At 41.3% G+C, this 16,618-nt stretch overlaps 1 protein-coding gene across 1 annotated transcript in view; it reads right to left on the bottom strand.

Moving 5' to 3' along the window:
• Positions 1-16,618, bottom strand: part of trak2 (trafficking protein, kinesin binding 2) — a 59,674-nt gene that overhangs the window by 3,826 nt on the left and 39,230 nt on the right. The window contains exons 4-15 of the mRNA XM_028806168.1: positions 15,686-15,762; positions 15,479-15,595; positions 12,951-13,160; positions 12,683-12,761; positions 12,404-12,534; positions 8,489-8,563; positions 3,063-3,200; positions 2,888-2,967; positions 2,587-2,784; positions 2,191-2,492; positions 1,710-2,039; positions 1,438-1,537 (exon numbers count right to left, since the gene is read on the bottom strand). Coding sequence (XP_028662001.1) covers positions 1,438-1,537; positions 1,710-2,039; positions 2,191-2,492; positions 2,587-2,784; positions 2,888-2,967; positions 3,063-3,200; positions 8,489-8,563; positions 12,404-12,534; positions 12,683-12,761; positions 12,951-13,160; positions 15,479-15,595; positions 15,686-15,762 — 1,837 coding nt within the window. The remainder of the gene's footprint in view (positions 1-1,437; positions 1,538-1,709; positions 2,040-2,190; positions 2,493-2,586; positions 2,785-2,887; positions 2,968-3,062; positions 3,201-8,488; positions 8,564-12,403; positions 12,535-12,682; positions 12,762-12,950; positions 13,161-15,478; positions 15,596-15,685; positions 15,763-16,618) is intronic.

The following is a 16,618-nucleotide window of genomic DNA, read 5'->3' as shown; positions in this document are numbered from 1 at the left end:
TTTTTCTTAAAATTCTTCATGGATCCAGTCAGGACCCATGGCTTATATATCAGTGAGGAATTCAAGCAGGAAATAAAAAGTTAACCGTTGTTGGAGAAATGTTTGACGTTAGCTCAGAAAACAAAAAGGATGCATTTAAATTTGGATTGTTTATAATACACTGTTAGGTTGATGGGGTCATTTTTGTCCCTATGTATAGTGAAAGTCTTATGTGCATGGGCTAATCAACATGCAACAAGACTTATGTTATTGCAATGCAAATATTTTATGTTAACATTTAAGATCATTTTATTTTAATAAAAAAGAAAAAGCTGACAAAAACACATGTTAAAATTTGTGCATTTGCACAGTGATGTGAATTTATATTGCAGTGCTGTGATTTATGAGTGTCTAATAATAAGTTGTAGTAAACAACGGAACTTTTCTTTTATGAAAATATCAAAGTGTAGGGATATTGTAATGTGAAGTCTGAATCGCCTATTCCAAAAGTCCAGGATGTTCACATCAATTGGAGATCAAGTTAATTCTTTCTTGAGTTGATAAAAAAATATTTCTTAGCCACAGAAAGTCATGGCGAGTGGTATGGGGGGAATGAATGAGAGGAGTGGTGGTCACCCCTGCCTGATCCTGAACAGGTCGGTTTTCATGGTCAGAAACTACCATGAACCCCACCCCCCCCACCCTTATTCACCCAGTTTAGAGCCTTGTGATTTCTGGTTCTTCCCAAAAAGTAAAGAACCTTTGCGTAGAAAACTTTTTGAGATGCGTGATGAGTTGATTAATGTAGTGAACGAGCAACTGGAGAGCTTAACTCGAGGTGTTTTAGCTACTTGGCTTTGACAAATGGATGAAGAGCATGAAAAAGTGCTTTGACGCTGCACTTAAGTCACCAATAAATGAGCTTTCATTGTGGAAAACGTTTTTCCCATAATTACTATTTATTTCATGAAAGGCTAAAGATTTTTGCAATGCACCTCAGATGGCTAGATGTTTTGTCTCATGCCTAATATAAAATAAAGGCCATTTGTTTAATATGAGTATCTCTGACTGATTTATTCTGTTTGTGTGCTGGATGGGCCTGCTTTTACATTGACTCCTAATGAGTGGCAGTGAATGACTGAAGAAGCAGAGACTCAAGAGGAGCCATGATAGTCATATCCCAGAAGGCCCAGACCAGTACTGAGGATCACAAATATCCAAATATACTAAGCATCTTTCATCTTTTCCCCACTGTGAAGTCTTTATACGGGGAGTCCTTAGAAACGACCACCAACCATCTCACCAACCAACATGGGGCAGGAATAATTATTTCTTGCAGAATCAAAGACTTGCTGTAAGCAGTAAAGAGTTACTCACTTGCACTCCTCATAGACACTCAAGACAATCCAGGCAGTCTTCCAAACAGAGTGAGCAGCGCAGTTATGAGGCAGTGCTTACCTGGGGGTGACCTGAGTGATGGCCGAGGGATGGAGGATACGGCAGGTGGTGAATGTGTAGGTAGAGAATGTTGAGCTCTGACACTTTCCAGGGTTAAGTGCTGTGAAGAGAACAATTGCCTCTTATTAAAGTGAACACACACACCCACACACCCCAAGCTAGTAATAATACTAGGCAGTGGAAGCCATAGTAATCAGCATTCTTTGTTAAAACCTGGTAGCCTTAAGAGTTTAAGCAGCCCCGTTTTCATTGTCTAGAGGCAGTGAGCGAACCTGAAGTGGACGGAGATGAGCCAACAACTTGAGTGGTGGGCAGGAAGATGCTTGCTGGACGGCGCTCCTCTGTGCGTGCTCGGCTCTTTTCTTCTGGAGTTGAGCTGCAATGGACATTGAAGGTGATGCCTCCTTCTTCATCTTCTTCCTCCTCAGCCTCCTTCTCTTTCTCTAGGGGAACCTCTTCATCTTCCTCCAAATCAGAGAAGCAGTACTCTACATCTAGCTTTAGTGGCTTAAATCCTTTGGTGACCACACCCGGCCGGGAATCCAGAATGGTAGCCAAGTGTGGTTGAGCCAGCTGCTGCCACTGGTGAAGGGTCTGAGAACCTTAACGAGAGGTAAGATGGCGAGTTATTTTTCTACACTCAGAAGCAAAGTCATTGCTAGCAGTGAATGTAACATCTGTAGCTGGAATAAAGGGAGGGCAACAGGGAAAGGGCAGAATTACATTTAATTCAAATGGCCTTTGATTGTTTACCTTCTATTGGCTTGACAATTTGCAGTTTCTCAGGCAGGAATGTCCGGAAGCAGTTGGAGGCCACAGTGAGTTCTGTGCTGTCTGTGTGGGTTGTCACAGCAGAAAAAACACTGCCATTGGGTGTGCTGCAACCACTGCTTTCATCACCCCCTTCTGCCAAGGCCTTAAGCTTACGTTGCCGTTCATCCTCAAAGAACTGTCGTTCACTCAGGTAGTTATCCCTACGCAAAGAGAGCCGGTGCAGTGCAGTCGCCAAGTCACTAGTTCTAGGTGTGTCTGACACATCGTGTTCTTGGTCATCACTAAAAACAGAAATGTACCAATTGGGGGTGTATTCCATAGAAGATATAGCACATGGTGCCATCAGGTCTAATGAAGTGGATGAAAAGGTCTTACCTATGGTTATCTGAGCAACCATTCCTCTCTCCCAGTTGCTGCTCTTTGTGAACCTCTGATTTGAACGGTTGAGCTGTCATGATGACATTTGTTTGGTTTGACCCAGGAATTGGTAGTGGAGGAAGCGTCGGCATAGGGTGCGATCGTACCGATTCATTGACGCTCTTCACTGTATCAAATACCCGCTTCTGTTTATGCCTGAAAGGGAGAAGAGAAACAGAATTTAAAAGCCTGGTCAGATAGTCACATGTGGTTTTCTAACCTGATGAGGATAGGTGACTAAGCACTCTCTCAGTCTCACCTTTGGTCCTTGATGGCCAGTTCTTCATCTAGGCTAAGTTCTCGACGCATTGTCCCTTCGATCTCAGCTGCGAGTGAATCCTGCAGTAAAAAAGTTCAGCATCGTCAAGGTCAGAAGGTTTGAGTCACAAAGACTAATGAATATCTCAAGTAACCACTCCACTGAGTTAGTTTACCATGGGGAAGAGGCCATAGGAAGGGTGGCGCCGCAGGCTGCTGGTTGCTGCTGGCTTGCTCCGGAGCTCTCTGACCTCTTCCTGGGATTCATGGAGCATTCCCAGGCACTCAACATTTCGTTCTTGCAGGTCATGGAGCTGCAAAGAAAATCAGAAAGGATGCTCTGACTAAATAGTAATATATCTGCAGGTGTTCATTAGTGTCCAAACGGCTCCAGATTCCTTCACCAAAGCTCTGTGGCAGACGGCTGGGGGCCATGCCCAGTCAGGACGCCTGGAAGGACCTGGAGAGGGACAATACCTCCCCTGGGTCACAAGAGGGCAGCTGCCCTGGTTTTTATGGGGGCCATGGGAACAGAGCATAGAAACTCAACCCTATTGGGGCTCGTGGTCACCACAGGGGGCGCCCCGCAGGATTGTGGAGCCCTGGACGTCAGCACATATGCCACACTCGGAAGTGCTGACTGAAGGAATTCCAGGGACACCCGGAGTGCCTCTGGGTGCTCATGCGGCACTTCCGCCACACCAGGAAGATCATCAAGGAGCACCTGGAACACATCCGGATGCTTATAAAAGAGGCTGCCTTTCTCCACTCGGGAGCTGGAGTCGGGAGGAGGAAGATGAAGCTTGGGAGGAGAGGAGTAAAGGCGGAAGGAATACAGAGAGTGAAGGACGGACTGGAGCACTGTGTTGGGTGCAGGACATTTGTATAAATAAAGAGTTGTGTGTTTTTGGACATTTAGCATCTGTGTCTGTGCCCAGGGGCTGTCTTATCACAGCACAAACACTCATTGCATATATTAGCATAGAATCATACAATAATAATAAAAATACAAGCTTTTACTGTCATAAAGCTTTCCATTTATATGACGTTTTGCACTCCCAAACGATGTCTTTTTCCAGAGTATGTGTGCCATGTTCTTTTTGGACCCTCCACATTGTTGACTTCCATTGCTAGCCTGTACTTCATACAAACACACACAGTCAAAACACCAAACAGCAACTCTGTGTCCATACTTGCTCTGCCTCCTTCACAAGTACAGTTTTCCTGCAGTTTGTCGCAAAACTCACTTATGGTGGCACCCATCACTTAGAAAGCTATAAATCCCTACACAGACACTTTTTAAAAAGTGTGAAAGGTGCTCTACAAAAATTGACATACTCCAAGAAAAATGAAAACCTTTTAGCGCAGTATTAAGGTTCTGGCAAAAGCTCAAGCAAGTCAAGTGAAGAAAGATGTTCATTGTGTAGTTCTGCAAGATCAAAAAAAGATTTGTTACAATTACTATTAAATCTACATCTACATATGTTCAAGGTAATGTATGCTCTGGGAATAACCAAAGCTTCCTGAAGTCGTGTTCCTTCTACTTTTTTAGTTAAAGACTTTGACAGAGTGGAATGGAGCTATTCATTCAGAGCATCATGCAAGTTTGGATTTGGATCTAATGGATGTGCGTGGATCAAACAGTTACACTCCAATGCAAAAGCTTCAGTTCTGTGTAAACATAACAAATTCAGACTATTTTGCTTTAAAATTTGGAACAAAATTGGGCTCTCCTTTGTCACTAGCTGTGTTTGCTTTTGCCATGGAACCACTCACCGTCTACATCTGTAAACAACCAGAAATGCTGGGAATTGTAAGGGAAGAATAAAAAATAGTTCTTTATGTAAATGATAAGGTACTATAGATTATTGATATTCAAGGGTAGATCAAAAAGTGAAGACAATTTGAAAATTATGTTGTAACCGCAATGGAGAGAAGCTGACGTAATACAGTACGCTTACGATGGCTTATGGGTAGTTCAAACACGCACATTACAGCGCTTTGCCATTAGTCTCGTTGAAGCCAAATTTAAATAACCATGGATGTTCTGCTGTGGGATTGCACCACTGTTAAACAACACGGAAGTGAAACCTGCTGAAATTCACCAAGCTTTCCTCTGTGCACCTGTCAACACAGATTATCACCAGCTGAACAGAAAATGCTGTTCATCATTCAGTAAGGCATTGTAAGACTTAGATGATGCTATTAATCGCTAGACAATCACCTATTCACACCATTGTTAAACTGAACAATTTTTAAGAGATGAGAGATAATTCTGTCAGAACCTACAGAGATAATTATGTTGATAATATGTTTACTCCTTCTTACACTTCTGCCTAATTAGGATGTTAGATAACCTGTGAAAATAACAGCCCGACAAAGCCCACCAACTCTGCCTACCTAATTCCGACAAAATAAGGCCAAGTTCTGAACATCCCTGCTGCCATCATACTCTCTGCCATACCATTTAGTAATTTATTCGATGTGTCTATGGTTCTCAGTACAAAGTAAAACTTCCTAACATCTGTGTGATATTTACCCTTATAAGTTTCCAGCTATGCCTCTGTGTTTATATTGAACTAATTGCCACAATTCACTGTACTAATTCCTTTCATAATTTTAAAAAACATTAATCAGTCATCTATTAATGTCCGTTTACTTAAACTGAAAAGATTAAGCTGCTTCGATCTTTCCTCATACCTTGCAGTCCTGGAATCAGCCTAGTCTCGCTCTTCTCTGGACCTCCTCTAGTGCTGCTCTGTTTATTGTATTCTGGAAATGAAAACTGCATGCAGTACTGTGGATGATGAGGTCTCACCAGTACATTATATAGCTTAAGCATAAACACCTTTGGTTTGTACTCTATACATCAGCCGTTCTATATAACATCACATTGCCTTCTAATGGCTTCTGTACACTTTCTAGATATAAATGGTGACCAGTGCACTATGACTCCCAGGATCTTCTCATAAGATGTACTTTCAAATTTTTGACCTCCCACTGCATATTCACATCTAACATTTTTACTTCCGATATGTAATATCATGTTTATTTACAAAAAATTTCATCTGCCCCAAATCTGCTCAAGCCTGTATTCTGCCCAAGTTCCTCTGTGATAATTTGTCTGATTCTGGACTCTCTGCTATTCTAGCCAGTTCAGTAATCTTTCGTCAACATGTGTCTTTCACAACATGAAAGTCACAGGGTTTGCTAAAGGAAATCTGTTGATTTTACTGATTTTTCCTCACTATCTGTGAAAAATGCACTGTTTAGCAGTGATCAAGGCATAGGTTGGATCTCCATGCTTTTTCAAAAAAGTTCACCTCTAAGTAATCTGAAACAGCATTAACAGCAGGAAATGGGACTGTCTAATCCAAGGTTGCCAACTCCGGTCCCGGAGGACCACCGAGACTGCAAGTTTCCATTATAACCCTTTTTTAAATGAGTGCCCTGTTTGTGCTGCTCATTAACTTCTTGTGAATTCATTTTAATTGAATTGCTTTTTTAAGTTTTGTTCCCCTGAATTTCCTCATCGTTCCTGTGAATTGCTTCATTTCTTTCCTTAAATGGCACCCAAACAGAAATGAAATGTGCAGTGAGAGAGCCAACAGAAGACAAACTTAGTGATGGCCTCATACTCCAACCAATTTCACTCCAACCAGCTGCTTAATGAGGTGCCAATTCTTGTCATTAATTAAACCTGTTCTTTAATTCCGTGACTTGTTGCTGCTCTCGTGGTGCATTAACACACATTTCCGAAATTGTTGATTTTCTCTTTCTAAGAGCACTGGTAAAATGTTTGGGCATTCCTGAGACCTTCATCATTCTTTATTTTCAGATATTGTATGATGGACACTAGTTGTTTTGGCTCATTTTGTATCTCATTATTGTTTGGCTGCTACTTAAGGAAAATTAAACAATTAAGGGGTCTGAGTCTTCAAGAGCAAGTCAATTAAAATTAGTTCAAAAGAAGTTAATTAGCAGCAAAAACAGGTCACTCATTAAGAAAAGGGTTAGAATGAAAACCTGTGGCCACGGTGGTCCTCCAGGACCGGAGTTGGTGACCCCTGTTCTAATCTGAATTTCAGATAACAGATGAAATACAACTACCATTAAAATCATCAATTTATGATGAACCTTGGTCTCATTCGACTTAGAACTGTATATCAAACTCATTTCTCTTAACTTAGATGATTCAAAATGTGCCTGGGTCAGATCTGCCATATGGTACCTGCCTCACTGGGTCACATGCTTGTCAAATATTCCACACTCTGACCTTACTGGAATAACATTTTCACCTGCAGATTAGATAATTTTGGATTCATTATAATGACCAAACTTACAATACTTTAGTTTGAGGGTAACGCTCGAGGGAATGTCACATAGTCTCCTTAGCATTATGTTTAACTCCGAGATAAATGAAACATAAAGGCAGAATTCATTCAGCAAGAAAATGTTATCATATGTAACAGAAACATGTAAATACCAAAACATCAACACCACCACATAAATACAGTAGGAAACATCTGTCGAGTGTCCAACACTGTACTGATGCAGATTTAGTACACGGCCTTCACGTGATGTGTTTTGAAACAGCCACTGAATACACAGCCCAGCGCTGTAATTAGAACAATACAAGTGTATTTCTTTACTCACTTTTCTCAGAGTATTTCTTCTGTTCTGTGTGAGAAGGCAGAATATCAGTGGCTGACCCGCTCAATTGACACCACCCATTGTGCTAATGTAGGCTAATGTAAGCTAATACAGCACCACGCTAGTGACTTCCACACATCCCCCTGACATGAACGCTGACAGTTCCTGCATTGTGAACAGTGCTTATGGGGCTAACGCCTTTTCCACTTGATTGAGATAATTTCGCAGTTTTTCTATGCACCTACTTGCACTGCTATGAACCTTCACATGACTGATTTAATCAGACATATCATGGCAGTTCAGTCGTACACTGCCGTATACATCAGTTTCATTATCCATGTCAACATCTGATGACCAATTCATACTGTCAATACTATCTCTTGATTCAACTAATGGTTCCATTCTAGTTTGTTCCAAAACTGACTTTACATCTTTTCATTTACATGCTATGTTGATGTCTCCACCTCACTCATAAATACTGATGAGTTTCCATAGCGTGGCAGAACACATGGAAAAATTCCTGATTTTTTGCAATACGATGTTAATGTCTTAATTCACCGAACATCAAACAATGGGAAAAGGATATCCTTTTTAAATATACAATTGGATAAAAATTCAAGTTTACTTTCTGATGAATTGTGTACAATTTCTTCAGAATTTAGCAGACATTAATTATTGTTGTCCTTAAATATTTAAGCATGCTAATGTTCTTCAAAAATTTAGGATGGCACATTACTGAGTACTTATTTAATGTTAAATCTAATAATGTTTTGCTCTCTGGACTGGGAGGAGAAGGATGTTAGGTTTGAATAGAGTAAGATACAGCTGCATATGCCTGACTGACTTGTAATATTTTCATTGTAATGCAATTTACAAAAGAGAACCACCAGGAAGGCCCCCCGTGCTCCCTCCAGTCACAGGGAAGTCTCAGACCCGCACCTCTGCTTACCTCTGCTGTGAGCTGCCGCTGTGCTTCTTTGGAGGCCTGCAGGTGAATTCTCAGTTCCTCCTTTTCAATAGCCAGCTTGAAAGAAAAGACAAAAGCCAACATTTACATAAATACTGCCATAAAAAAACAGCACCAGAGAAAAGACATGCTGCTGGGATCAAGGGACAATCTGGAAAACATGTCACAGTGGTTGGTATACAAGTTGTGGCACTAGGCACATCGTTACTAGTACCTCAGATGACTTGACAGATGGATCATGGGAAATGAGTAGCATGACTTTTTGGTAACATTTGCTGTGGTCCATAGATGGTCACCATAGATGCCGATGCTGTTAGAATGTTTATTATCTCCGGTCTCCACGAAAACACGAGACTAGAAATTTTTCTCTGCTATAACTACAAACTACATGAGGTACGTAACATATAAAAATAAATAAATAACTAACTAAATAATAATAATAAAAAAAAAAAAAATAAAACATAATAAAATATATATACAGTATATATATATATATACAGTATGTGTATATATATATATATATATATATATATATATATACATACACACACACACACACACACACACACACATATACTAGGGGGCTTTACCCCCTGCTCGCTTCGCAACCCCTTTCCCCCCCGTCAGCTGCCGCCTCTTGAAACCCCTCTTAAATGACGATACAATGGGAAACAAATACATTTTTTTTTTACTTCCCTTTGCTCAAGCAGCTGCTGGCGTGCTGCTACTGTCCTCACGCGTGATCTGCAATTCGCTCGCCTACCCTTCCCCCACCCCTGCCAATGGTAGGCGCTGTTGTCAAGGGGGGGGCTGAGCGCTCCCCAAGGAGACGCGGCCGCTCCTCCGAAACCTCTCTTAAATGGTAATACAATGGGAAACAAGTAATGGGTGTTTTTTCACCTCCTCTTTGCTCGAGAAGCTGTTGGCTTGCTGCTGCTGCTGTGCCGCATGATCTCTGTTTGGTGCGGAGCTGCAAACGTTTAAAAGCCTGTACAGCAGCTGAATATTTGATCTCTTTTTGCTGATCCGTTATTTCCCCGAGTAAAATTATCAGATTGTTTGCACTAATGTGATCTTTATTCTCATTTTTGGAGACTTTCGAATTTTCCTACTTCGATTATCTCCAATCTGCTCTGCATGTGTATCACGGGACTAGCATCTGAAGGTTGTAAGTATGACGTGACTTGTCCATCTCGCGGGAAGTGAAAGTGTCTCTGACTCTCTGTCTCTCTTCAAAAGATCACGTCTCGTCCCTGGGAAAAAGTCTCATCTCGTTGCAAGTTTTTTTTATAATATATATATATCTCTATATATAATCTTCATTTGGATCTTGATCTTTGTTTGTCCGTGAATGAATTAGAAGAAGAAACACTAGATGGCAGTAGAGAGACAGCTAAAACATAGGCATTGCATTAAGAATCTCCTCCAGGCTTATACTACTGAAGACTGTAGTACTCCAGTCACACCTCAAAACACAGACATTCAAATTAAACAAATTGTTGTGCTTTATATTAACTAATCTTTATATATAATCTTCATTTGGATCTTGATCTTTGTTAATCCGCGAATTCCACGCCTGCGTAGACCACCTTACAGTTTAGTACGTTGTTGTTACTCACAGATGTCAACAATGTGCTGGAATAACGAAAGGGGTGGTGGACAGTGTTACGCTGGTTAGCTCCTGAGGTCTGGTTAGAGAATGAGATTGCCAAAGATAAAAGGTATGTGCCTACGTTGTAGCGGGGCCACATAGTGTTTAAATGTCAGTTCTGAATGCGTCTCGTTTCATTGTCCCGTTTACTGTTTGTGCATCAGTTTATGCCGTCCCCGTAAAAAGGGGGATGGATGATGGAAGGAGACCACAGCCGCCAACCTGGAAAACACCTGTTTACCATCATTCAATCACAGCCGTCACAGGACTATATAAGCCATCAGGAGGAGAAGGAAAGAGAGAGAGAAGGAGATTTTGTTTCAACATTACGACCACGAGCAACCTGTACCTGTTTTCCATATTGCGCTTATCCATCCAGTTTGTTTTCCATCTGCCGGATTTATTTCAAGGACCTCACCATGAGATACCCCGGGGTAGGACTTAATCATCCACCACATACACGAGGATTCACGGTGAGGCTGTTCCATTTTTTTCCGGGGAGAATCAAACAACTCAATATCACTAATTCAGTCATCCGCTTTCAGGACAGTTTCTTTATTACCGGACTCACGTACTCATTCATTTTCAGTTTGTCTTACATTGTTGTTTTCGTGTTGTGTGTTTATTTGTTACAGGGACAAGGGAGGGTTTTTGTTGTATATATTTATATATGTTTGGTGGTGTCTTGTTATTGCTGGGGTGGAGGGATATTTATATGTTTCTATTTTTATATTTCATTTCATTTAATACATATAATCTGTTTAATTTTACATCCTGTTTGTGTGCTTATATTTTTCACCGTCGATTGTGGGGAAAAGTTCAAATGGTAAGAAGTACGGCTTGATAGTAGATTATTTCTCAGTAAATTATCCAGGCCACTGGTCTTGGAGGTGTAGCTGCCGGCTGGGTAAAAGGGGTCGGCCGTTACAACGTAACATATGAATGAAAGAAAGACCGTGGGTAAAATGAATGACAACGTAATAGCACGTTCCGGAAATTATTATTGTTACGTTGTAGCCGGCAAGTGCTTCACATCCCACAGTTGTACCGTGGCTTGCTCACATGTCAGTGAAGTGATCCCTATTTATGCTTTAAAGATTCTGGATACCTGTGTGTCCCCCTTTTATAACCATTGCTCCGTGTATATTGCCTTTCTCTTTGGATTGCCACAAAGCAACCTGCGAGATTGGAGAAAGGTTGAGAAGAGATCGTGAGAGGAAACGACAGCGTCATGAAAACGAGACGGACTGTGAACGGAGAGAAGCAGAAATGCTCCTACACCACCACATAATTACTATTCGGACAGTGATTCCGAGTAGGCCGTTCCTATCGAATAAATGTCCAAGGGTTTTGTTTTGTAATTTTGTTTCCCTTATAAAAAATCATAATGCTGTGCGACAAAGGGCCCAGTTCACGACTGGGAGCCGCGTTTAAACAGGCAACTTTAACACGCGCAACGTAGTTGGACGCACATGGCTAGTTTATATCACATTTGGGAGGAGTATTCCTTTAAACTGTTAAAAAAAAAAAAACTTCTAGTTCTAGGATAGTTTCTCATAACTTCACTTTAATTTAATCCTGATTCTCTGTATATTCAATTCATTATAATGACTATTCATGGTGGCTCTAAAATCCGTACTAACCACTACTCTCTCACCACCATCTACTCAAAGCACTGTGATGTTCCAACATTGAAGGATTAAAAGCCAGAAGTCTGCATGACCATCATCATCAAGTCCTTCCGTGAGAACCCTAAATACAAAGAGGACTATTTCATTTATGTTAGGTAGAATGCCCAGAGGGGACTGGGTGGTCTCGGACTCCTGCAGATTTTATTTTTCTCTCCAGCCATCTGGAATTTTTTTTTTTTCTTTTTCTGTCCTCCCTGGCCATCGGACCTTACTCTTATTCTATGTTAATTAATGTTGTCTTATTTTAATTTCTTACTTTGTCTTTTATTTTTCTTTTCTTCATTATGTAAAGCACTTTGAGCTACATTTTTTGTATGAAAATGTGCTATATAAATAAATGTTGTTGTTGTTGTAGTAAGTGATAACATGTTGGTGGATGGCAAGGCACTGTTAAGAAGCAAGAGTACCTACCAGTTCAGCTATACTGAAAGAGACAAGTATTATCTGAGTCTGTGATAAAGGAGAATACAATTCAAGCTTACAGGCAAATAACTTTTAAAGGACTTAAGTGAAGACCTATTTGCACTATGAGAGGAAAGGACCTAGATAGCATACCTCCTTCACTCGTTGCTGCAGGTCAACAATTTGAGACAACAGATTAGCAATCTCCTCCTGGTGTTTCACTAGTTCTTCATTTTTGTGTGATAGTTCATCTGTTAGAGCAACTATCTGACTGTTAGATTCCCCTAAAGAAAACAGAGAAAAATGAATAGCCTATAGCAACAGCAAAACACTTGTTTAATGTGATAACAAAAAGATATTACATAGCTCCAGTCACATATCTGTGTGTTTATTTCCCAACGTACAAAAGTCTAAGGCCCTCTGTTTACTCACTGAGTTCTTTGACACAGTCGTTGACCAGCTGTTGTTCTTTTTCTTCATAAGTAATAGTCTCTGTCTTCAGGTGGCAGGCCTGTTAACCAGAAGAATGATTACAAGCTGGAACACGTTTAGTGTTCACCATTGTGCCGCCATATGTCAAACTCATCACATGTGTATGATGGTGCCACACGCATGGCTTAAACTGTATTAATTCATTAGTATGTGACAAATAAAATTTGATTTGAACTGTCAAGTCCTGGCAAGTTTACACATTTCGTACCTCTGAGCGTAGGGACAGGTTCTCCTCCTCCAGGTCCCGCAGTTTGTTTTGCATTGCTTCAAGCTGGCCGAGCCCCTGTGTCCAGCTAAAAGACTCATTGTGGCGCAGTGGAGTGGAGCAGCTAGAATCTGACTCGCTGTCTTCAGAGGTGCTAGCAACCATGCGGAGAAGTTCATCCTTCTTAGACAGTTCATGCTGCAGCTGATTTAACTACAGAAAAGAGACAGCCATGATGTCCCCTGTGCTGAAGCACACCTAACACCATTGTAACCCACTTTGATATAAAAGTCAATATTTTTGTACCCAGTAACTCAATATTGAAAGCCAAACTCAAAACATAACCTCACTTCCCTTCACATATCTGTGACTCATTTCTTTACTGCCACACCCAAGCAGTATGCCAGCTAGCTTGTTTCCTCATAATTTAAATTGTGACCTCTCTGTTTCATTTATCAAGTGCCCTCTCTGTCAATACAGGCCATCCTAGGAAAGCACTCGTAAACTGTCGGGTCAATTTCATATGTGAACAACCCAGGAAAAATCCTGCAGTTTCACTGGTTCTAGCATCGTTTGTGAGGAGACCCATTCCTCTCATGCCAATCGTCACCTCCTTCATCTCAGCATTTCTTTGTCTCCATCTGGGCCTCATCCCCTCTAAACTCCTTCCTCTTCACTCAATCATTCTCTACCTTCCACCTCCTACACCCAAAATACCTCTGTCTTTTTCCATACCAAGCCTGTCTTTCATGCCACATCATTCTCATTCTTTACAAAGCTGCCTCATACATGAAGAAAAGTTGGAATACAAAACAAAAATGTTGTGCCAGACTTCAAATTTCTGTTGCTTTAATGGATGGATCATTCTAGATAAAGTTCATCCCTCATTACCCAAGACTGCACCCACTCTCATATATCCATCCATTTTCCAACCTGCTGAATCTGAACACAGGGTCACGGGGGTCTGCTGGAGCCAATCCCAGCCAACACAGGGCACAACGCAGGAACCAATCCCGGGCAGGGTGCCAACCCACCGCAGCTCTCATATATCCAGTACAATAATTACATTTGCTGAAGACACCAATATTGTTTGACTAACTTCAGATTGGGAGGAAGTGGCCTACAGGAATGAGGTGGAACATTTGGCTGAGTCGTGTAAGGACAACAACCTGGGTCTAAACGCCACCAAAGCAAAGGAGATCATCGTAGACATCAGAACAACAAAGAAGACAGACCACCTCCCTCTCCACATTTATGGAGCAGTAGTAGATTGTGTGCAGAGCATCAAGTTCCTTGGAGGTTGCATAACAAAACAGCTGACATGACCCCTTATAAATCCTTCAACAACTTCCATTGATCTTCTACCACGACACTATTGAGAGCATCTTCTCCCACTCCGTGACTGTGGGGTAAGCAAGCTGCACAGCCACCGAGCAGAAGGATTTGCATTGTGTGGTGAAGGTGGCTCAGCGAGTCACTGAGACGGGTCTCTGGCATCTGGACTGTGTCTATGTTAGCCGACTGAAGAAGAAGGCTCACAGCATCAGCAGAGACAAACACACCCAAGAAATTCCATTTGATCTGCTTCCATCTGGAAGATGGTGTAGGGTGATCCGATTGCACACAGACTGTAAAATATCACATATAATGTACACTTGTGTATAATGTGCATGCTGATTTAGCCCAAAATGTTCAGGTAAAAAAAGAAACTTACGTATAATGTGTATTCTTAACATTTTTAAGATTTTAGGGTGGATGTCGATTTTGTAGATGTAGATGTAAAAAAAAATCTGCTGTTATAAAGGTAGACTCTCTTTGCTTGGAGGAATGTTAGACTCATTGACTTGTGATGTCTAATCCCTGCATGTGTGTGCATAGTGAAGAACAAACGATGGTAAAAATGGCATCCGACATCTGAGAGTGAAGAGAATATGCAAACCAAAATACTCACTGGACGATGTTTTACGTATATTTTATCATTTTGAATTGGTCTTTGACATGTCGGACTCTGATTTTGCTGATCTGAAGATTGAGATCAAAAACAAAAGTGAGGTACCAGCATCAGCTGATCATTAGCTGATGCACCGACGGCAATGATCGACTAGGAGGACCGCCACTTACAACGACAAGAAGAACACATCAGATTGTGTCGCACTGCAACCTCTGTCGTCGCTGCCCATCTTCTGACACTGTCCCCCATGCAGCCAGATATGGCAAACAAGCAGCGAAAGTGGCTTCAGAACCAACAACAGACATTTCATGTTGATTTATGTGGGAAACCATTGCTTTGTATACATTCACAAACTTTAGGACCCTTTCATTAAACAAATCTAGATGCCACACTACATTATGTCATGTTCACTAAGCATCACCGTCAAGACTAGACAATCCTTTCAAAAGTCAAAAATGGTACTCGAGTGCTCTCTACCCAACTAAATAAGGTGCAGTAACTCACATTAACTCATCATTGCTATGGCATCCATTTCATTAAGGCCAAATATCAAGACAGCCTGAAATTCAGCTGGACTCACCTGGTCACAGGCTTGTGCCAACTGTTCCTCAAGGGATTCACTTCGCTCTGTCAGAATCTGATTACGCTGAAGCAGAGATTGGCCAATTCGTGCAGCAAGCTCAAGGTCACGGTCCCTCTACAGAGCACATAGAAAGGAAAACATTCTTCAGATCAAATTGCGTTATAAAGTATGAAACAAATGGCATGACCACAATGCAGTTCTTACCTCAGCTAACAAATGAGTCACCATGTCGATGTCACTGTACGTCTTGGTCATCTGCTCCACACGACCTGAGCTGAGGACTGCAGATAAAAACCCTTAGGTCAGCATCGAAATGAAATAAAAAAAAAAAGAGAGAGAGTGCTACTGTCCGGCAACAAGCCTATGGGTAAAAGCAGCTGTGTGGCGGGCTTCCTACAGTGAATCTATGCTCTTTATATGGTGGTGGTCAGACCCCCACAGCCTGGCTCTGCCGTATACACAGTGACACTGAAGTCCAGTTTGACTCCAGAACATTACAAAATGGGGTGCTGTGGTGTGTCTGTACTGAACTCCTCAGTATGTTAAATATAGATTTAGGCTCAAATCCCTCAGTGTGCTTGTGCTAAAATGACTGACACGGAACATGACATGTGTTGTTTAGAGTATATCTGAGCCCCAACATGTTATAATTGAAACAAAATCAAGAAACTCAGGTAGTTTGTGCCTCAAAATGCATTAACCAGTCAGAACATTCTAACAAGTGGAGTTGTGGAGAAATTGATCAGACTCCTTACAGCTCAATAAAAAAGTGCCGTTTGCCTCCTGACATGTGAATTAATGAAAAGCCATCATCTCCTGCCTATCTGCACGCCTTTGATGTCTCATCGAGTAAAGCAAAGCAAGTGTGACAAGAGATCAAGTGTTGCTTATTCTGCAAAGATCTTCTAAAATGGTCTGGACAAATTTTTTTGGTATCCCTAGAAAAAATCCTAAATAACTGGATACGAGTGATTTTTGAAACTCACCGTTTTCTTGAATTTGTATCACACACATCTCCAATCGTGCAATCAGTTATTTAGCCTCTTTAAATGGAGAAAAGGCGTCACTTTGCTGTTTGGTGTCATCATGTGTCCCACCCCACAATGAACATGGACCAATGAAAGCAAAGGAGAGATC

This window comes from Erpetoichthys calabaricus, chromosome 8, assembly GCF_900747795.2.
Source record: "Erpetoichthys calabaricus chromosome 8, fErpCal1.3, whole genome shotgun sequence".
Lineage (NCBI taxonomy): Eukaryota > Metazoa > Chordata > Cladistia > Polypteriformes > Polypteridae > Erpetoichthys > Erpetoichthys calabaricus.
This window is presented reverse-complemented; position numbering and strand designations above follow the sequence as displayed.